Raw genomic sequence first — 24,581 nt, forward strand, 5'->3', positions numbered from 1 at the left:
AAGATGGGGAGTAGAGTAAAATTGCCTTTATTTCCTCACGTTTAATTCCAAATGTGGTAATAACGATATGATTTTCTCTATGTCAAAAGAAAAAATTATAACAAATTTAAATATGTTAATAGGTTTAATCTGCAATTATAGAATTTGGCAACACTTCAGTCCACAAGTTGGAATGAATATTCCCATGAGCTGAGCTGAGGAGGTTGATTTTATAGATGGTAAAGGGCTGAGGAAAGCAAAACAGAAAACAAAACATGAATTTGTCATTTCAAAGTTACTTTTCTTGTAAAGATTACAACAGAAAAAAAAGTCCTTATCATGTCTGTAGGACTGACCTATTATCTCTCTCTCTCTCTCCTGCTTTCTCAGAAGGTCAGATAAATGACGTACTTTCAGCTTGGTCACTGGAACTTTTGTATAAGCAACACCATTTTGTTTTGGTGTGTTGGGCCTGGTGCAGGAAGATGAGCATCAATCCAGACCAATGGCCTCCTATATATTTTATTTAACACTCGTAAGAGTTAGTACAGTAGGCTGAGACTTCTATCCTTAGAAAAAAAGAAGACATATATGAGGCCAATAAACATATGAAGAAATGCTCATCATCACTGCTCATTAGAGAAATGCAAATCGAAACCACACTGAGATATCATCTCATGCCAGTTAGAATGGTGATCATTAAAAATTCTGGAGACAACAGATGTTGGAGAGGATGTGGAGAAACAGGAGCACTTTTACACTGTTGGTGGGAGTGTAAATTATTTCAATCATTGTGGAAGACACTGTGGTGATTTCTCAAGGATCTAGAAATAGAAATTCCATTTGACCCAGCAATCCCATTACTGGGTATATACCCAAAGAACTATAAATTGTTCTACTATAAAGACACATGCACACGTATGTTCATTGCAGCCCTGTGTACAATAGCAAAGACTTGGAACCAACCCAAATGACCATCAATGATAGACTGGACAAAGAAAATGTGGTACATATATACCATGGAATACTACGCAGCCATAAAAAATGATGAGTTCGTGTCCTTTGTAGTGACTTGGATGAATCTAGAAACCATGGTTCTCAGCAAACTGACACAAGAACAGAAAGCCAAACACTGCATGTTCTCACTCATAGGTGGGTGTCGAACAACAAAAACACATGGACTCAGGAAGAGGAGTATCACACACTGGGGACCACTGGGGGAGTAGGGGAGAGACAGTCAGGAGTGGGGAGGGAGGGGAAGGTGGGGAGGAATAACATGGGGAGAAATGCCAAATATAGTATGTACCTAGAGTAAAATAAAAAAATATATAAAAAAAAGATAGGCCTGATTGAAGGGTTTGCCCTTGGCTGGGAGCTGGGAACTAATTGGTAAACAGTTCCTTACATTGATATAAACGTTTCTGTAAATGGTTAAGAGTGGCTATGCCTAATCTGTTTGTATAAGTTATTACATTACTTGTTACTATTATAACCATAGAGTATAATGCACTTAATTAGCTTGTGAAGTTGGCCTTTCCCCTCTCTTTATTTATCAATATTTTCCTGGCTGGTCTTGCGTGTCTATTTTTCCTTGTAAATTTTACAGTGACAATGTACAGACAGTTGGTATATTTACTAAATGTTCTAGACAAGCACAACTCCATCTTTTTCTATTTTTCCAAGTCTAGTATTAAGCACAGAACTTTTATAGTTAAGCTTATTTACACATTTGTTTTAAGTATTCCTTTTGCAAATGTGATACTTTAATCTTTTTCCCCATTATAATACTTAATTTTTAAGCATGTAGGGAATGTATCGATTTTTGGATATTATATATGTCTACATCAAGCTTATTGATTTTTTTTATTGTTTATAATTTCAATTGATTAGCTGGAATATTCCAGAATTATAATATCTGAGGGAAAAGGTCTCACTTTTGCCACCTGCTGTCCAATTTTCATTTCCTGCTCTTTGCAGGTACATCGACTGGTACTTACTGATCAATGTTAACTAATAGTGGAGATAATGTGCTGTCCTGTCTTATTTTCTACTTTAAAGAGAATGCTTCTAATGTTTCACAATGGAGCACTGTCTCGCTTTCAGTTTTAATGCCTCTTTGCCTATGCCTCTCCATAAAAATTGATCTATATTAGTTCTCCCATCAGGTCATTATTTCAACTTCTCCTTGTGGAATATTAGTCTTGTATAATTGTGTTGTGTGAATCAAGGTCTTCTTTTAATTTCAGGAAAGTCTTAACCTTGTATTTTGTTTTGTTTTCTGTTTTAATTTTTCTGGTTCTATCTTCAGGAACATCAGCATTTCTTTCTTTGTAATATATAGTAATCTCCTTTCTTTGCATATCCACCATCTTTTAAAAAAATTAGTTTATTTGATGTTCTCAAACTGTTCTCCATGTCATTGACTCTTTTTGCCACCAAATATTTTTCCATTTTTATTGCTTCTAATGTGAATTGCATTTCTGTTCTTATTTTATAATACTGAATTGCATTTCTGTTCTTATTTTATAACTCTCTTCTATCTCTTTTTTGAGCTCTGACAGATTACTTTTAAACTCTTTCTGTTTTCTTATCTCTCTTTTGAATACTGAAATTCTTTCTGTTTTGAATTCAGAAAACCATATTTCCCTTAACATCTTTGGGTTCCTGGAGAAACACTTGGTATACTTTTATACCAACTCTTGGTCATGGTAAGATTCTACCCAGCCTGGCTGGAAGTCAGTGGTTTACAGGGACACTTCCAGTGTCCTGGTGTGTGTGTAATAATTTAGAATTCTCTTCCATTGGTTGTCAAAACTTTAACCCCTCAGTCTGTCAAGCTGATAGTCTTTCGTTAGCAACAATGGCATGGTGGGTTTGATGTATTATGGTATTCTGATTGTAAGCAGAACTCAACTATGCTTCAGCAGCCCTTTTCACTGACACAGACCATGTCATACCAAGGAAGTATCACTGGGTTGTCTCCACAGAAAGCTCAGGCTACTCTTGAAGATTCTGAGTGTTTATGAAAGCTGGTAACATATAATGCCATTCTAAGTTTTCTCCCTAACTTATGCCTAATTTCACCACATTAGCCCAATTTCTGTATCAATTGTGGTTTGGGACTTTGACTGTTTTCTGCTGTCATAAAAGCATAGAGTTTTGTATTTTTCATTCTTACTGATTTTGGTCTTTTGGAAAACAGAAAGCAGGGCACATCTATCATCATTAACATAAACATTTTAGCAGTAATTCTGCTAAAATTATTTTTGTCTGTGATCTGCTTCCCCAGATTCTTAGGTTTATTCAGTTAAACTTACATAGTTATTACAATATAATTTTTAGCCATATTAAATTATTTTTATTCTCCTACATGATAAAATTGTTTCTGGATTGGACAGAAGCTAAAACATTTTAAATTTGATCACTAAGTTCTTGATCTGTGGCCCTGTGGTTTGGTGATGTCATTGATCCACTCTTCACTTGACTGACTTCACTGATATCATGGGATAATGTCTGAGCAGGACACCGGTCAAAATACCTGATTTTTGTCTCTTCTTCACTAGGACTTTCTTGATCACACATTATAATTCATATATAATAAGAATATTAACAACCAATTTATTTAACATAAAGTTTAACCTATACTGTAATAAGTCAGAATGTATATGCAACTATCGATTTATTGAAAGTTATATATGGTATTTCTAATGGGACATAAGTTCCTGCCAAATAAACTCTGCATTTTTAAGTATGTTAGTTTAATTCAAATAACTGAATTCTCATTATGAGTTATTCATGCAAATAACTCCTAATCCCCACTCCCAAAGTGCTGGGATTATAGGCTTGAGCCTCTGCACCCAGCCCAGATATATCTTTCTTATAACATAATGTCACCACTTTGTGATCGTTTGAGTAGTTAACTACCTTTTACAGTTAAGAATACTTTATATGACAAGTTTCTAGTCAAGAGAATGAGGCTCTATGCAATGGTCCTACTATTCTAATTATACTTTTAATTGAGTAGTCAACATTAAATGTCTACAGCATGCTAACTCAGTGACAGCAGGAGACAACTCAACTTGCCTTGGAGGCTCATTCAAGTATTTGATGTGAGCCAAGTAACTAATATAACTGTAATATACTTCGGGAAAAGGGATAAGGAAATCACCAGAATAAGGTTAGTCAGAAAAGAACTAAACAGGAATTGAGTTGAAAATATGCATGATACTGAATCAGAGGTACACACGCACTCTCTCTCTCTCTCTCTCTCTCTCTCTCTCTCACACACACACACACACACACACACACACACACGCACATTTATGGAGTTATAGGAAACCTGGAGAATAAAGGCAGAGCAAACAACCTTCATTCAAGGCCACAGGACCAGAACTAGAATGGAAAAAGAGCAAATTACTGTACAGCTGAAATAAAATGCAATCGTATCAATACAAAGAGAGGAGAGAGTAGCAAAAATTCTAAAAACAGTAACCAGAACTCTATGATGGGAGAAAGTTATTGTCTTAGACCAATCAATTTTTGTTTATCTATTTTAACTATATCATTTTCCAAAACACTTTAAAACAGATTTCAAAACCTATACATAGCAAAATCAGTAGATAAGAATAGGTTAAAAAATATACGGTGAGAAAAAAAGCTAAATAAAGCTAAAGATATGTTAATAAACAACGGGCATGCCACACAGTCCTATTTAGGTTCTTAACAGAAGTAAACATGCAAATGTTATCTGTTACAAGATTTCCAGAGGCCATAAGAAAAACAATCCAGCTGTTCACCAAAAGCAGAGAGGTTGAAACTTCAAGGAGATTTATCTTACATGTTTTCAATCAAGAGAAAAGACTGTGTGATAGAGTTGATGACACTTTCAATGCTATTTCTACAATCAATCTGATAGAAAATTCTTACTGATGTTTCTGTAAACTCTTTCAGTTCAATCCAAATAATAACTGCATAAATATTTCTGAAAAAGCAATTATGCAAATATCCAGATAAGCCACTCCCAGATGGTCTAGTTTATCCAAGAGCAAAATTTAAAATACCCAGAGAACATCATGTCTTTCAGATAATCCTCAATGAAAATTATTTTCAGAACATGTAAATCACGCATGAGATAGTTTTTCGTAATATAGTCATTATGCACTCAGATAATTTGTCAATTAATTTCTGTCTAGAAAATGAAGTTAATTAGCTACACGTTTCCTGAATGAGGCTACTCATGATCCAATACCCTCTACTTACCTTATTTTCAGCTGGTTGTTGTTTTCTTCTCTGAAGGGAGTTATTCCATTATATACAATGTGCAAGAAAATTATTCTTAGTTATAGCTCCCTGGGTTGTTGTTTAGAGCAGATTTGTTTATAGGGTAATTCTGAAAATGCTGTTAACTTGGAGAGATTCTAAGTATGCCTTTTTCTATTAACTGACTAAAAAGTATCTGAATTTAAAATCCCAATATTCCAGCCTCTAAGCAATTTTTTTTGCTATTATAGGGAAACAGCACATTCTACTCATAGAGAAGAAGCAGTATCTTTTCATGAAGAATCGCTCCTGCTCCAGACTTTGAAAGGAAAATCAAAATAACTTAAGTAGTACGTGGCCTAAACATGGGCACAATAGAAACACCACCGAGAAACTCACACAAGCTCAGAAGCCTTACATTTGGGGGTAGCTAATCCTGGGTTGTGCCTGTATGTAATCTAGAAGTTATTAGATAGTACAAGATGTCTTAGGTACTCATGATCTTGACAGGCCTGTGTAGTTAACAGAAATTAAAACGTTACCTCAAATCAGCAGCTTTCCCCGTCTTGTTAATACACATCACTTCTCTGGTCTGATATCCAATCTGGATGTCCCAATATTTATTCTCTTGCCTGTTCTGTCTGTTTCTGTTTCTCTTTTTCTTAATAAGTTCGCGGGCTTCTGGATCCTTTACTCCTTTGCTGCGGTCCTTTTCCCGTTCCTTATTCTTCCCGCGTCTCCTTGCTTGTCTTACTTGTCGGGAGTGGGGCACTGAGCAGGTGCTCCAGGGCCCCACATGCAGGCTGTACATGAGCTCTTCGGCCTCGCAGGGGCTGGACTGGCACACCTGGAACTCCGTCAAGTTTGGACAGCCAGAGCCTCCGAACTGCGGGGGCGCCACCACGTGACGCGTCCGGTGCTGGAGCCCGCTGCCGCAGGTCTTGGAGCATTCGGACCAGGCCGAAAACTCCGACACAATGCAATCTTGCTGGCAAGGAATGAGGCAAGCCTGCTCCAGGAGAGGCTTGGGCTCAAAGTACTCACAGATGATATCCTCCGCAGGAATGTCTTTGTCTTTCTGGATGCACGCTATCTCCCGCAACTGAATACCTTCTTCCCCCTTAATGCACTCAAGAGGTTTCTCTAGGCTTTTTGAAATCACAGGCTGACACTGATTCCAGGGTCCCAGCCTCCAGTCGTACAATTCCTTGTGCCAGTCACAGACTTTGAAACAATTCTGCTGGTTATTGGGTCTCTCGGCCTGCTTACAGTTAGTGTGCAGCGTCGTCCATCCCTCCACATGAGCGCACCATACAGCCCTCGTTTGGATGCCTCCTGGACCACATTCATCTCCCATGCATCGGCCCCATGGACCTGCAAAAATTGCAACACAAAAATTAGCAGTGTTACTAGAAGAAAACTACACGTTATTTCACATTCCAGAAAGACCTCTCAAGACCTAGTACATTAACTTCCCTGAGGTGTTATAAAGTAGGTCTCTGTACACAACTGTTGAAAAGCAATGATCTGCACTAAGAATTTCTGCAAAAGGGGAACTGTGTCACAGAGATTATATAAGGTAACTGCTGGGACAATTTCTCTTTGGGTCCTTTTGGGATTACTAAAAGTTTGGTTTAGTTCATTTCCTTTATTTTAGGTAGTTAGAAATCCTTGCTGATAAAGGACATCAGAAATTAGTCACAGGGAAAACTCATTACTCCTGCCTCACAATCATCAAATCGATTTCAGTAACTGGCAAAGAAAATGGCCCCATGTGAAGAACTTCTTGCAGGCATTTCTCTTCCTGGACAATTAACTATTTTGTGAAACTTGCTCTCTTCTACATCATTTTTTATTTTCATAGACTATGACTGCAAGGGTCTAATAGTTGTGATTTATGTGTGCTGGTAGACCTTAAAGTGTTCACTTTCTGGTTACCAAAGCTGGGAAGCAAAAAATCTTCATTTAGGTGCGTAAATGTGCCTTTAATTTTTTTAAATAAATAGATAAATTTATGTTTTTTTAAATAAATTTAAAGGCACATTTATGCACATAAAAAAATACCAAATTTATTTTTTTCCTATTTCCCCAGTGAAGTACAGAGCTGGGTAAGATAATTTAAATTTAACTAAAATATTTTTGCAATTTTCTAATCATTGAGTGGTTTCTTGGGGTCTTATTTATTTATTCATTTCTTAAACATGAAGTATTTGGTGTTATAGAGCTGTTTTATGGAATACTTATATCAGTGGCTTTAATATGAAATCTGTTTTTTTTCTGTGAAATCCTTCTTGGAATAGATTTAAACCTTATATTTGCATATATTATTTTTTTCTAAGGTAGATGTTATGATTTTCAGTGCTTTAACAGACAGATCCCAAATTATGAAATCGAGAATTGTATTATTTTGGAATCATAAAGAAACTTAAAAATCACATGATTACATGATTTTCAAAAATTATTCCATGAATTTGAGAAATTCTTTGATGTGCTTTAGAGCCATTTTCTATCTGTTGTGTGGGAAGCTGAGGACCAACACGTGGGGTGAGCTCTAGTGCCCCTCACATGCTTACATTGGTGCCATCCTCCCTCATTGCTGCTTTTGTAAGAAAAACTCTATTTGTAGTAATCAGTTTTATTCACATGGGGATTATGTATAAGATTACGTCTGCAAGAGGTTTCTACTGTGGAAAAGTGTAACCCACTAAAGTGGGTCAATGGATTCATTCTATGGATGAGAAAACAGGAAACAAGAAGGAAAAGTAATTTGCCAAGTTTGAATATTTAATGAATAACAAAGCCATTCTGTATTTTAGATTACAGTTCCAACTTTTAGTCATATGATTTATCTTGGACATAAGAGCTGTAGCCTCAGTTAGCTTCTTCTGTACAAAACAACTATGAGTATACAAATAAAAAAAAAAAAGTATGTGCATATTATAGTTAATCTAAACATTTAATTTTGTTTAATATGAAAGATGCTTATAATTCGTTGAGAATTTCCTTACAAATGTCATTATGGAGTTGTAAATAGAATAGAGACTTGCTGTAAATATTGTTCTAACTAATTATTATTGCATAAAAGTAAATATTAGATACTTGGCATACCCATATCATTCTTTTATGAAGTTTGTATATAAAGAATTACAAGGAGGTAAAATACTGATGCTTATAAGGGATGTAATATACTTATAAGGGATATAAAATACTCAAGGATATTGGGGAACAGTCTCCGTGAAGCGTTAATACTGAAACTTTATGGGCTTAGAAAGCCAGTAGGTTTGTTGCATCTGTCAAAATGCAATCCACCTAATAATACTTTAATCTTATTTTTAATTTGTTGAAAAATATATGTTCACAAATCTGGTGATTCTTTCTTAAAATTTTCTAAATACTCAGAACCTAGGACACTTCTTAATAAGAGAACCCAGTAATATGTATAAGATTTCAGAATTATTTCCACACATCCTTGGCATTTATTCTCCATCCTCACTGTGCTTGAACAAAACATTGGTCCTTATTTTCCATCTGAAGACAGCATATAAAAACATATTTATATCAGGCTCTCAAATTAGGAGTAAACTATCTGCCATTAAGTCTGAATTTGAAAATATAAGTGTCTTGTACTAACTCAGACTCTAAATCCCAGATGTAATTTAGGTGAACCTCCTGATCTATTATTGTTTTCTAATTTTTGAAATTAATTATGAAGTTAGACTGACTAATCAGATTGTGGTGATTAAGAAAAAAATTAGTCTTTTATCTTCAAAGTGTAAATAAATGATTTTTTATAACGAACTTATGAGTTGTCACTTAAAAAACATAATTGTACATTTTTGGGAAGGCTTCACTATTACTGATAGATGTGATTGACTAATTAATATAAATTAATGTTTTATTACAGAAATCTGAGTATATAAAATGTGAACTGACCTCATACAGACTTGTATGTAATTGCTAAGAAAAACAAGTCTGTATGTAATTGCTAAGAAAAACAAACATACTGAAAATAACTTTTTTTCCCTAAAACAACTGTGAAACAGAACTATGCTACACTAGTCAACTCTTAAGTCTGAAAATTACCCTGGACAAGATAAGGACTGGGGAAGATATTAAACTTTTACAAACCAAAATTTAGTAAAAAAATCTGGCTTACTTCTAAGTTCATTCTAAAATAAAAGTAGAAGATGGTTGCTTTGAAAATGATTCATAGTTTACTTATATCAAATTATGGAGAGCTCCCTTTTTACACACTTCCAGAGCACCACGTGTGTTTCTCACATAATGTTTAAATGTTAGTCACACTTTAAGGTAGTATAATTAGTAATGATTATCAAATATTTAATATCTGTTTATCACATTAGACTGACTCTATATATGGCCCCTTGAGGACAGGGCGTTGTCTACCCTCTGCAACAAATGTAGACAGAACACGTAGGACAAGTTCAATAATATTTTTGAATGAATGAATAAAATCAGAAACCAAATCAAGGAAATAATTCCAATCAATTTGATTCAACAGATGCCATTTGAACAATTAATTGTGGATAAAGACAAAATGTGCTTTTCCTTTAAGCCTTTCCGATATATCGTTATCTAGAGATTTTTGATTTTTATCTAATTATTGAAAACACAAGCAGATACTAGTGACATAACTTAAAAATACAGATCAATATTTAATTACAGTCAGAACCACAATGTAATCTTGAGAACCTCTAATTTTTCCATGTTACCCATTGTAGTAATAGCTAAATATACACAATGATTTTCTGAAATGAGCATTGTCTTAGAGGCAGATTTCAGATGATCATGGATGTCAACTACAGTATTTCTTACTAGACTATTCTCTTGCCTTCAGAGCCAGTTAAAAGCACATATTTCTGCAATGATTTTCAGCTACATCTAAAAATATAATATTTTATTTCTACTCAAGATGTATAAATGCCTTAAGAAATAAAACGGCTCATATAAAAGTTTAATAATACTGGTATCTTATTTATAACATCATTTATCAAATGTTCTTTTCCCACTTTATAAAAAATAAAAATGCAGTCCCTAAAGGGTCAGGGAGTATATTTTCATTCTTTTGTTTTGAGAAACTAAATTTTCTCAGCCAAGAACATTTCTAATCACCTAGTTCTCTATTGATTTTTCACAGTGCTGATTCCACTACAGAGGCTGGTTAGTCAATGAAAATAGTTTTTTGATCAATTAATATAAAAATTACCATTTGATATATAGAAATGTTGACAAGTGTTATTGCAAATTCAAATTCAGAATTCATCATAAAAGTAAGATAGTTCTTACTTAGATGTTCCTTATTGAATACCAGGAATATAACACGCATGTGTGTGTGTATATCTTTTACATATGCTTAATTAGCTAGTTATATTTGTAAAAGCTTTGCACTTCCGCTAATTTAATGGAATAACCAGTTACATTCCATAGTCTGAACATGTCACTTAATTTCCATAGCTTACTTTTGGATAAATTGCCTCAACAATTTTGTTCCGAAAGGAGAGAAATTACAGATCTTAATATCCAAGTCATTATATTTTTAATGTCAACGCCAGCAGGAATAAACGACTCAATTCAATAATACTATTATATATAGATAAGGCATAATAATTGCTGAAGTTTGTTCAGATAACTCAGAAAAGCATATGTTATAAATATAAATATATTCAAATTCCCATTTTGATAGTATTATCACAGATTTTTATTAACCAGCTACTCACAGATAACACTGTGGAATTTATTTTATTCCAATTATATTTACACAGAACCAGCAGATAACGTATCCTGAGAAAACTTCATAGAGATATATAAAAATACCTACTGAGGCTAAAGGAAAACAATAAAATGCATGAAGGCACCAGCAAAAGCAGAGGAACTATAATCATGATTGAACCTAAAAAAATAAACCATCATCCACCTTGCAGGCTTTAACTGCTCTTATCTTTTCATTGCACCTTGGGTATCACATGTGTGTCCAATTAACCAACCTCTTGAAAGATCAGATCTTCCCCACAGTACACACAATGAAGCACTATCTACTTCTGCCCTCCAAGCAGTCTTGACACAAGTACACACTGAAAAGGGACCAAATTGAATAGAAATGGACCAATCTAAAACTCCTCTTGACAACTGAGAATTGTTAACCCAATTAGCTACCATGTTTCAAGGGGTGCAAATGTTTTCAAGTACAATTTGAAAACCCAATATGTAAACTCTATCAGGGAAAACATGAAATCCTCTACCAATTAAAATATGACAGTGTGCAGCAAATGTCTCTGCATAAATGTTAAAATTCAGCTCTGCATCTTACATTACTAAGAGTGGGAGGCAGTGGTAGTAGAAGATCTGGGGGAGTAGTGTTTGGTTTTTGAAAAGAACAGTAAGAATTATCATTGATTCAAAACTTGCTTCTTTTATTGTTCTTGTTCACCATCATTTAGAAGGAGTTCGGAATCTAATTGAGCAAAATAAAGGATAGGCAGCTTTCTATTTGAGGCTATGGATAATACCCCATGTGAATGGAAATGTATTCCTGCATATAGATTTGCTGGATGGTGTTTACTCAGTATCACACAAAGCATTTCTACAATGTGGGTCAATAAATATGTGTAGAACGCTTAGCTTGACAGATTTTATGTAAATCCAGAGGGAATCACTGGATATCTTACTTCACTAAAAGGAAATTAAAGAAACTGTTTTATATGCCCCAAACTTGTGTGTAATTGATAGACTCACAATACAAATATTTTCACTTGGAATCAATGTAAAATTATGCAAAATTGTGGTAAAAACTTTAAATGAATGCTACTTGGCTCAGTTTTTCTTAGGCTAGTGCTTTAAATATAATTCTGCACTAACTTCACCAAACTGTTGATAAAATAATGAATTTATTTTTATTCCTGTTAAAGAGGATTTTATAACGTGCCTATTCTCTTGATGTCATTCAAAACTGTCTCTTTATTTCAGTCTACAAAAGACAGCCTTCTAAATTTAAAATTACTATCTCCCTACCATATTCAACACTGACTTTTCTAAGACTGCTTTTTATATTTCAAGGGCATGAGAACAATAAAAGGTTGAGTCTATAAAAGGCCACATTATTGACAGGTGGCCAGCAACTGTTCCAAAGCGCCTTATAAAAGAGAAACACCATAAAAGGAGCATGAGAAATTATGCAAACGACTTTTTGTTCTTGTTTGCTATAAAACTCTCAAATGAGCCAGTTTCTTGCTTGACTAAATATGTTTGCATACTTCAAATGAGATAGTGTGTTTTCCCCTCCTGGATTTGGTTACCGAACAGCACGTCCTACTTTACTAAGATCAAGGAGTACACAAACAGCTTAGTAATATACTAAATTCTGTCTCTTGAGTGCTACACATCCTATTTTAAAATTTGCAATTGAAAAAACTAAAACAAAATTTCTATTTGCTTTTACCCGACGAAATCACTGTAAAAAGATGATAAATTACTGTTAAATCATAGGAAAGAAAAGTTCCTGATAAATTTCATAAAGATAACTAATCTTAGTCATCATATTTTGCTGTCATCCTATTTTAAAATGTACAATAAAAAAACTAAAACAAAATTTCTATTTGCTTTTGCCAACCAAATCACTGTAAAAAGATTAGAAATTACTGTCAAACAATAGGAAATAAAAGTTCCTGATAAATTCCATAAACCAAAGATAACTAATCTTAGTCATCATATTTTGCTGTCATTCTTCTGAGCAATTAAAATATAAATTTACTTTAAAAAATGTAGAATTGTGCTATCAATTAGCTCTTTTATAATTTTCCATTTAACTCACAATAGGCTATAAAAATAATTCAATTTCAATGGATACCACATACACACACACATACACACACACAGATTGAACCTTCTAGACAGTTATATAATCTCCTTTGCTCTTCATATTTTCATATTTAGATCTATATCATGTTTGTATAGTTCTTTGTTTTATCAATTTACCACGATTTTTTTCTAACTGATGTTCTATCAGTGGACATGTAGGTCTTTCCTGATTATTTCCAATATTATAAAGAATGCTGTAATTAAACTCCATCGTTGTACATCAGTCAGATAATTTGGTGAAAGGCTTTCGCACACTTTCAAGCTTTTGAAACATATAGTATTACAAAAGCGCCCAGCAAAATATGCCAGATTGCCCTTCCAACAGCAATTCCTGAGGACATTTCTCTCAACCTCTAATATTTGCAGATTGCTGTTCCTCCAAGTGCGAGCTCCTTTTGGGGAAATCCTATGTGCTTATTTTCTTGGAGAGTCCATTATTTGACTAAAAAAATAGCCTTAATTTCTTTACCCTAATTCTTTTGTATATTGTGGTTTCCAGAAGGATGTCAAAATTTCTGAAGAATTCATAATATCCTTCCCTGTTTTTCAGCATCGAAACATCTTTTTGCCTATTTTGTATTCATTTGGTCATTTTAAATGATTTTTTGCCATAGACAGAAGCAAACATGTGGTCTTAAATGTTTGTCTTAAAATAGTCCCATAGACTGGTGATCTGAATGCCTAGCATACTGTCCCATTCAAAATTATACTAATTGAATTGATTTCATTATAAATATGTGCTCTGCCTCATTGAACCCTTTGTATGGATTTGTGAATATATAAAAATGCATTTTGAATATTTTTATCTAAATTAGATTTAAATTTCTTTCAGAGGAAAAACAAGAGGAGAGCTTGTAGCTTCTTTGACTTGAGTTTTAATTTAATTTTAAAACATAACTCTCAAATGACAAATCAGTTTGGTGGATAAGGAGAGATCACTGTGGCTGTCAAGCTGAGATTTCATCTTCAAAAATTAATTAAACTTTAATAAGAAATTATATAAGAATGTCAAATTACATGTACGAAATTAGAACAGACTGTTTAAATCTGATGAGAAAATGAGTGAGGACTCAGTGACTAGGGTAGCTGATTTTACAATGCTAAACACAAGAATCTATTTTTAGGATCTATTATGTTAAATATTCCTTTAAAATTACTTAACCTCCTTGCATTCTGGTTTCCTCATTTTAGAAATGAAATATGAACCATGTCATTAGCTCCCATCATTTCCTAACTCTACCTGAACCATAAGCTAAGTACCAATATTATGAGAAATGTTTGTGATACAGTTGTGAAGTGCCTTTCTGTCACACAAAAAGATTCACATTTTCAAGTGACAGTATATTAAAGTCTGCATGTATCAGTGACAATTTCCTTAGGTTACACTCCATTAAAGTGAAAACCTGAGTCAAAGCATTTGACAATTTTAAGGTTTTAAAATACCTGTTGCCCAATTGAGTTTTCAAAAAACCTTGCAGAAATCTATATTCTATCACTACATCCTGCTCAGCATTGGTTTTTATAATATTTTCTTTTGTTAATTTGATGAATATGCCCAAATACACTGTTGGTTTAGTTAAATCTTCATTACATATGATTTTTAACATAACAATTTCCTCTCCTACAAATTATTTATTTAATTGGTTTCTATATTTCCAGCATTCTCATGGATGTTTTTTTCTCAATATATTTATTTGAACTGTTAACATTTTCTCTGACCATTAGAGTGTATTTCCTGTCAGTGTTTTGTGTTATTTTTAGTATAACATTTTCTGTTTTCATATGCAGACCCTCACTAACACAAGAGTATATTACTTTCATTGATTTTTAAGACTGAAATATATTTTTAAATACAGAGATTTGTAAATAAACACATACATTAAAAGTTTAATCTTCTTTATAGATTTATTTTATTTAAATATGTTAAATCCATCAGAAGTTTATTTCAAGTTTGTTAGAAGGTAAACTTCTATTTTATTTTCTACAGAGTTAGGCAATTTTATCAGGAATGCACATGCCTATGGTTTAAAGGTACCTTTTAAACAGCCTCAAAACATCTCAATAAGAGGAGTATTAAATACCACATCCCTAGATTACATTGCTATATTTTGTTTTATTGCTATTTTTTATTTATTTTTATAGAAGTATATTTTCACATATATTATCTGATTTGATCTTTGCATTAAGTAGTAGATATGAAAAATAAACAAGATCAATTTTGTTATTCCTTCCAGTCTGTAAATCTGTCCAATCTCTGTAAATCTGAAGAAAATATAAAACCATCACATCCTCAAATAGTTCTGTGCTTTCATTTGATGCATTTAAACACCCTGTAAAAAGTAGTTATATAAACTGTATTTGAGCAATCCAGTTAGAGAGTTTATGGTGCTATAAGGAAAATTTCCAACATTTGAATAAAATCTCATGCAAATAAGGAAATGCAAAAAGAATTTCTTAGAGAAAATTCTTCAAGTTAGCAGATTGCTAAGTCAAGGTTTTCCTTTCAAGCTCATAAACTCAGAAAAATTTAAGATTGTTAGAATCTTGATTTCAAAATAACAAAATGTGATACTAACAGCCTTAATACATATGAAAATTTTTAAAAGACCTATTTGAACAGTTGCACTGTCAATCTACAAAACAAAACAAACTCCCTCTTACCCCACTTCCCAAATAATTACAACAACCAAAAAGCAGAAAGCAAACTTGAGAGTTACAGAGTATTTCAGTATATAAGTGATTGGCAGCAGATTATTTATGAAATAAGGATAGAAATTGTTGATCATAATAAACATATCTCAGTGGACATGACAAGTCTTCATAGGCTGCTTTGGAGAATGGATTGAAGGTAGCAACTAGCAAATGTAGTAAATGCCTATGTTTGTGAGTGTTTAAAATAGGTTGTCTTAAAATTGGCGTCAAAGTATGGCACTAAGAACCGCATAACATTTCTCTCAAAAATATGAAATGCGCAAAACTTTCTACCCATATCAAACTACAGATCTTCCATTACAATTGTCCAAAAGTGAGCTGTCTTTGGAGAATACATATTCAACAGTCTGACCTGATGCTAAGGTATTGGAGGGAAAGGAGTCCTATCACAATTTTCACTCTATCTCAGGGAAGTTTGATAAAAACAGTAAGTGAAATCTTAATCAATTTAAAATCATACCATCTTGTCTTGGATTACCCCAAAAGTTCTACTTTTTTTGGTCTAGTGTATTTTAGAAGTAATTCTAGGGAGCAGGGCTAAGGCACAAAAGAGTAAGTAAAAGAGAGATCAAGGGAAAGCCAGTGCAAGGATATGTAATAAAATTGTCCACTGCTATAGGTGCCTGGTTTTGACTTCGTGGGACCTTCTGAGGAGACTTACAAAATGCATCTCAGATCTGCCAGTCCAGAGAATAGAATGATTAAACATTCCTTCTTTGACTCCTGTTCCTCACTGCATGAAATTGCTTGAAGGAGCACACAGGCATTTCCTGATACAGTTTATCTTTTGCACCACTCAGATCCACTCATTTTACCATTAAGTCCAATGAATCACAGACTCTCTCTCTCGATACTATGGGCAGTTCAATGTCTGCAAGTATAGGTTTTCCCCTCTAGAACTACATCTTCCAGTTCAGCAGAGTTTATCATTGTGCGTATAGACAGCACAAATTACTGAAGTGATTCATGGGAAACAATAGAAAGCGGGCCAATCCGATTTTGTCTGAGAGTTTTAACCCATGTGTCTTGGCTTTTATGACACGGCACCATATTTTGCTTACTGGCTTAGCTCATCATGGAAAACGTTTCTCCAATCATGCAATTTGTTATTTTTCAACTTCAGCCTTTAATGGGCAATATTACTATTAAAATTAGAACAACTGCTTTTGGGTAATGAGGTATATAGAAAGTCCAGTGGATTTCACTGTCATTGCTGCTTGTCATGTCCCTTTATTATAAGATATATTCTTTTGAATGAAGCAATATTATACATACTTAGAATATAAGAATATAAGTCCTCTAATTATGGTGTGGTAAAGCCACTGTAGCCATAGAAGACAAACGCAGATCCAGAGTAAGCGTCACTTTTGATAATGAATTGCTGTTCTATTCGTGGTAGGAAGTGTGTGATATAACCAATTGGCTGGCTGCTTCTTACAGGCTGGTTCTTAGCAATTGAAGTAGTTTGACCAGCCTTGGTGAGAAGAAGCCTATACGAACTGCTGTGTCCATACCCAGCACTCATCCCTGATGCAATGGCCAGTCTGAAGCAAAATGTTTGCTGACATCCACAAGTAAAAATTTCTTGCCTACGTAGATACTCAATTCTGCCTGTAATGCAGATGTTCCCTGATGGGCATTAATGAAGTCCACAAAGATCTGCAATTTCTCCAGACTTCTATGTTTCTAATCAAATAGATAAGCCATTTGCCATTGCTTTGAAGTCCACATAAATCTGTATTTTAGGCTACTCGTCCCTTGGGAAAGAGTAAAACACTAAATGTAAACTCACAGCTCTGTCTTGTAGGAGGATGCCCCTCCACCATGATCCTGTAGAGCCATAACAAGTGGGCTGTTGCATTGCAGCTGTCCATTTGCAAGTCAAAATATTGTGCGAAGCCTATCAAGCCTGAAGTTTTTATTCTTTCTTTTTTTTAAAGCTGGTCTTAAGAAATCCCTTATGAGCCATGAGTTGAGGAAAGGCCCTCCCTGTAAGAGAAGTAGGCGCCATGGGAACCTGGACAATGTGTTTATGGAATTTCCTTTTTTTTTTTTTTTGGATCTGTGTGGGACTGATCCTCAATGCTCTGTTTCTGTTGTGCAATGGATTTTAGCTATGTCTTATCAAAAATTTTATTTGGAGGGCTTCATAATGTCTAGCTTAAAATAGACAACTCCAGCTAAAAAGTTAGCTGGTGTCCAGCATACAATATCTACTAGGACTGATAGCTTGTCAGGATCTATTTTGTGGTATGTATTTGTGTGTAAGGATGTGTGTGTGTGTGTGTGTGTGTGTGTGTGTGTGTTTCTGTGTGTGTGTGTATACTATACTTTTATTTTCTTCCCATAGATGTGAGTAATTCTCTTTTGCTAAAAGCATAGCCTTACTCCCATATCCTGTGTCTGTGCTGCCAATTTTTTATTAGGGGTAGGCAGAGAGTCCTCATAGCCGTTTTATCTCTCTGAAATATACCTTATGACACCAAATATTCTGGGCCACTGTGATCTCAGTGACTGAGTTGCTTAAACCAATAAATAGACTGTAGCAATATTCCCCAGTGCCATGTCTGATGCTGTCAGAATGCAGAGAGGCTGTGGTAGGTAGCCAGCCTCCAAAATGGTCTCAATCGTCCCTGCTTTCTGGTATTCATGCCTTTTTATAGTGCTCTCTGATATTGCATAGAGATGACCTATGTAACCACTGAAATATTGCAAAAATATTTGTATATAACTTACAAGCCTAGATTATGAAAGATACGTGGCTTCTGACATGCCCTCTCCTGGTTCATCCACTCTGGGGGAAGCCATCTATGACGTCATGGAAATACTCAAGCAGTGTTTTGAAAAGGAACTGAGACTTCCTGCTAGCAACCATGTGAGCAACCCAAGATCTTGGAAGCAGACGCCTTGGCACCAGTTGAATCTTAAAAGTACTGCAGGACTGGCCAATATTTTGACCATAAAATCATGATAGACCCTGAGTCAGAACCACCTGGCTAAGCTGTTCCTGAATTTTTAATGCAAAGCAACTATGGGATAATGAATATTTATTGGTTATAAGCTGCTAAATTTTGAGGTAATATTTTATTCAGCAGTACATAACTAATATAGATTATAGTACCTGGAAGAGATATGCTACCATACCTAAAAATCTAAAACATGGGAATGGCATATTGAAACTGGGCAGTGGGCAGCAGCTGGAAGGACAATGAGGAGTCTGTTAGTAAAAGCCAAAGGTATTCTGAGAGGCAGCTTGAAGCAGCCTGATGGCCCTAAACGTGGCTGCCAGTAAAGACTTAAATAAGTGAGGAGGATGTTATTGGAAACTGGAGGAATGGGGACTTTTGTTATATAATGGCAGAAAGTTTAACAATACTGTCACCTATAATAATGTGGAAATAGAAATTATATCTAATTTACTGGGTGATCTAGCTAAGATTTCCATGCAAAGTGTTAAGAATGCCACCTTTCTTATTAAATATCTCTAATACTTGCAACTTTCTAGTCACCAAATCCAGCTGGTATGATGTCATTCATATAGTGGACCAGCGTTCTGAGGAATGTCAAGGCAATCAAGGTCTCTGACAACTATAATTTGACAAATGGCAGACGTGTTAATTTGGCCCTGGCCTGAGGGAGTAAATATGTACTGCTGTATATTCTCTATTAAAAGCAAACAGCTTCTGATGCTTCTTACTAATGAGAACTGAGAAAATAAAAACCCCATATTTGCTAGATTAGTATCTGCATATCAAGTGTCAAAGGCTGTGTTGATTTCTTCTAGTTTAGATACAACTCATTCATAACAGCTGCAGTTGGGGCCAACATATGGTTAAGTTTATAGTAGCTTGATGTCATCTTCCATGACTCATCCAGTTTTGCTCCACTTTTATCAGGGAAAATACAAGCAGATCCTTTGGCAGAAGTTGAATATTAAAAGGACTGCATAACTGGTCAATGTTTTTACCGTACAATCATGACAGACCCTGGGTCAGAACGATCTGACTGTTCAGTTGAACAGGAATATAATGTGATGACCTCTCCTGCAGGAATATAATGTGATGACTTCCTCCCTCTCCTCTTCTGAATTTTTGATGCAACAGTAATTTCTGGAATTTGTTCAAATATGTTATGCTAGAGCACAAGACAGTGTGCTTCACTTCCCATCTACAATGCATCCCAAGCTGCTAGAGGAAGCTACTCTATTGCTACCCAGTGGATGAGAAAGCAAAACATTTATCCACTTGCTTCTATTATTCATTGACCAATGATGAGCCCAGGATCATTAACATTAATTCCCTCACAATTTCAAGTTGTGCATGAGTGAGTGCTGAGTGGGTTTCTGCAGGTGTCTTGCACTACCATGCAGAGAAACTCTGTAAATGTAGGTTGCTCAGCCTGTGGTAAGTTGGAGTTTGCACCTGTGTGAATCTGATGAAGCCTGTGCAAAACTGGAGAGCGCAAGAGTGAGCAGAGGAGGAGGTGAAGCCAAGAGGATGTAAAATAGCACAGAGGTAGCATCACCCAAGGAACTTGTGGTAGAGGTATTTGTTTTGTTTTGTCTTTTTCTAAAAATGCTTTCTTCTGAAAGGCACTTGTTTTTCTGTAAACTGATAAATGTTAGGAAGAAAGTTGCTAAAGGTTAAAGATGTCTGCATTTTTATCACATTTATTTACTTGCTCAAAAGACAGTGAGAGCCTACTGTGTGCTACGTGCTGTGATAAGCAAGCAAAACTGACATGTATTAAGATAAGAAAGCGCTACAAAAAGTGGAAACAATCCATATGTCTAATAATTAAAAAAGTGATATACATATAATGTAATAATTTTTAGCCTTACAACAAAATTCTGATGTTACAACATGGATGAGTGTGGAAACATTATGCTAAGTGACATAGGAAGGCACAAAAGGACAAACACTGTAGAATCCCACTTACAGCAAATACCTAGAATGGTCAGATTCATAGAGACAGAAGATAGAATGGTGGTTATAAGAAGAATAGGTGAAGAAGGATATGGGAAATTATTGGTTGATGGGGTGCAGAGTTCCAGTTTTGGATAACAAAAACATTCTAGAAATGGACAGTGATGATGGTTGCACAACAATGTGAATGCATTTAGTGTCACTGAATTGTTCACTCAAAAATTATCAAAACGGCAAATTTTATGTTTTCTCTTCCACTCTTTCTGGCACTACAATGAACTTTAGCCTACACTTTTTCAGTCATATCTATAATATTCTGAAACTTAGAGAATACTTCTAAATATAGTAGCATTACCTCAAGGTTCTAAGGAGTTAATGCCAAGTTCAAAGCCTTGGGGAACTTTTAAACTCCTTAGACCTAAAGGCAATTTATTTGAGACCATCAAGCAAAAAGTGAAGGGCCAATTATAGATCTGATAGCTTTTCCTTGTCTTATTAAACACTGAAAGAAGGAAATCATAGCTCAGAAATGCCCATTATCATCTTAGTTTTAGTGCCTAGTATATTAAATTGATAGTTGTTACTAGAAATAATATATTCTAAGTTCATCTTCTATCATTATATTGTCAACAGTATACCTCAAGAACTGCAATATAGTTTTATCCAATAAATAATAAATTGTGAAAATGATCTTCTCAGAATGGAACATAAAGTGAAGTTAATCTTTTGACTTGTAGAATGATTTTATTACACATCTAGAAGCACACTTTATTCCTTAATTCTTTAGGACACTTTTGCCCATATGCTGGTTAACAAATGTCTTCATGGCTGTTACTTTTCCTTTTTTAATCAAACTTATTTACAGATACATAATAAATTTTAGTATTTCTCTGCATCTAATAAACCACTCCAGCAAATTTTTATCCTAAAGTTGTATATCATTTAATCAGGCTAAAGGAAAAAAAAGAGAGAAAAAAATGTCAATTGTTTTCTTCTGGCACTGGAGCAGGACTGGCATTACTACAAATAATTATTAAGGAAAAGAATAAATTTGGTTTTAGAAAAGACTACTGTGATACAGTTGATAAACTAAAATGACTTATTTACAAGACACTGTAGATACTTTAAGCCTGCCTTAATGCAATGGCATTGATTATGCACTGCCATATATATTTTTAATTTCCATATAATTTCTGTCCTACTAAGGACAAAAAGGATTGCAAGAGTAATTCAGGCACCTGAAACTAAATTTCCAACATGTGAATTGGCATGTAAATATTTATAAATATACTTCTACATATTTATTCTTTAATGTATCAAAATTGGTTCATTTATTATAACAAATATACCATATTAATGTAAAGTTTTTTATAAAGTTGAAATTATAAATATGCTTTTAAAATCAAAGTGATTTTTGCTTCCAAAATACATCATCTGAGGGTGAGGCAAATGCCATGTGTCTGAAGAAACTGAATATATGGCTTAGGGTAATAATTTGCATCATTAGTGACTTGGAAATGTTTATTAGAACTTTGATTATTCCTATAATTGGCAAAGGTTAAGTGAATTTTGTTAGGTTAAACATGAACTCCAAATCACAGGATTCCAGGAAAAATAATCAGTAGATGATTAGTTAACAATCTAAATGGAAATGTTTAATTTCCAAAAAAAAAAGTGAATTGAGAAATATCTTAATTTTTTTACTAACAGCTTCCCAACTTATTTACTACAAGCAAGAGATTTTATTGTATATGTTTTCTACAGAGTACACTGTATTGAGTTTCTACAAATTTCTCCCATCTGCATCTTTCAACAACCCTGCCATACAGGTTCTAACTATATTTTAATAGTTATTTTACTGATTATTTTATAGTTACGGTATTTTTGTTTTGTTATTTTATTTATTATTTTGCTGATTCAAAATCTGAGAATTTAAGAGGTCCTGCTTATTGTGAACACATAAATAGACCCCATGTCATACAACTCTTTAGTAGTAGAGGGAGGTTTACTAGCTCAAGTTGTTTAACTTGTGTCCCCAAGACAGTTTGTTTAAAATCGTTTCCTCTTCTAAAGCTTCCAAGCCCAGAGAGGAACACTGAGATCCACTCCCAGATACGTGTGTGTGTGTGTGTGTAGAGTCTTGTTATGTTGCCCAGGCTGTAGTGTAGTGAGCATCCACAGGTGCAATCATCGCACACTACAGCTTGGATGTCTTGGGCTCAGGCAATCTTCCCGCCCCAGTCTCCTGAGTAGCCAGAACTACAGGCATGTGTCATCACACCTAGCTTCAGTTATGTTTTTGAGTAGGGCAGCCCCCAGTCAGTTTTCTACACACAATGAGAAAAGTAACCTCTTCAACAAGCACAATAGCAGGATCAGCTAAAGTCTACCTTATATTACTCTTTTGCCAAGAAAACCCATCACAGTCATGTGCTCTGAAGTAAGTATCAAAAATTCTTAAGGCATTTACTTTACTGTTTGCTTCTCAGAATGCGAATATAAAAATACAATGAGATTGAGTTTTTGTCTTCTTTCACTTGAATTAATAGCCTATTGAATATTATTGTATAAAAATATTTACTAATACATAATATAGTTAGATTGTCTTCTGTGTTCTTGCTAAATCACTGAATATTGAGGAGAGCTCAATAATCCAAGGTATTCTGTGTAGGGATTCAAAGTTGAGAGATATTTTCTTCTAAACGAAAAATCTCTGATAATTAATAATCTGAATTCTAGGGTTGCAGATTGTATAAAGAATTTCTGGGACCTTGATAATTAAATGTAACCTATAAACATGCAAGTTTCTTAGGAAATAGATTCTTCGATCAGTGTTTTTCACATAATAATTTTAGCTTAGAAACTATGGCAAATATTTCAAAGTTGTATATTAAGTTCAAAATACAATACCATAACTGGATTTGATCAATGTTGAGTATTTCTAATTCTGATGAAAAGATGTGGTCTCTATTAATAAAATCAGATAATCCATTTTAACTTCAAAGGAATGTCACCCAATAAAGCAGTGTTGAAGATGCATATAACTGTGTTAGTTGTTCTATAATAACTATGGACACTACATTTTATCTTTTTTTTTAAATTGTACTTTAGGTTCTGGGGTACATGTGCAGATCATGCAGGATTGTTGCATAGGTACATACATGGCAATGTGGTTTGCTGCCTCCATCCCCCCATCACCTATATCTGGCATTTCTCCCCATGTTATCCCTCCCCGACCTAACTAGAAAAATCTCCTTTGAGCCTGAAGCAGTAGAGTTTATTCAAAATTAGGGAGTCAGTAATTAACATCCATCTTTTTTTTATATTTTTGTTTCTACACACACATACTTCACTATACAATATAAATAAGTGTAGTATGCATAGTTTGTGTATGGATATACATTTCTCCTTAGATATTAAATTTGTATGTACAGGAACTATGTGTAGGCTGACAAATTCCACAGGTATTAAATAGCTATAATTTAAAAATTATATTAATATTGGTTTATGTGGTCAATCTATATTTCAAGACACATCATTAGTCTCTTTGAAGACACATGCAGATGCATAATATCTGTCTTCTGATTGATTAAAAAATTACAGTAAGGATGCATTTAAATTATAATACATATCAACTGAAATTTAACTCAGGCATTAATACACATGGTTTACTAAGTAGTTGATTTCAAGAATATAATAGAGAATTAACTAAGGCAGGTGTTTAGGTAAGGAATATGAAAGCTGACAGTTGCATATTCATGGAGATTGTAAAATTCAAACCTGAAAGACGTCTCGATGATAAATAGCGCAACATTTCACAGCCAAGATCTT

The 24,581-nt window shown here is 34.3% G+C and overlaps 1 protein-coding gene across 8 annotated transcripts in view; it reads right to left on the reverse strand.

The window, feature by feature from the left end:
* THSD7A (thrombospondin type 1 domain containing 7A) overlaps positions 1 to 24,581 on the reverse strand; it is an 885,997-nt gene that overhangs the window by 301,413 nt on the left and 560,003 nt on the right. For all 8 annotated transcript variants that reach the window (XM_074379520.1, XM_074379521.1, XM_074379519.1 and 5 more), the window contains one exon: positions 5,781 to 6,612. In XM_074379520.1, the coding sequence (XP_074235621.1) occupies positions 5,781 to 6,595 (815 nt within the window). In that variant the 5' untranslated portion in view covers positions 6,596 to 6,612. The remainder of the gene's footprint in view (positions 1 to 5,780; positions 6,613 to 24,581) is intronic.

This window comes from Saimiri boliviensis, chromosome 10 (genome assembly GCF_048565385.1).
Source record: "Saimiri boliviensis isolate mSaiBol1 chromosome 10, mSaiBol1.pri, whole genome shotgun sequence".
NCBI lineage: Eukaryota > Metazoa > Chordata > Mammalia > Primates > Cebidae > Saimiri > Saimiri boliviensis.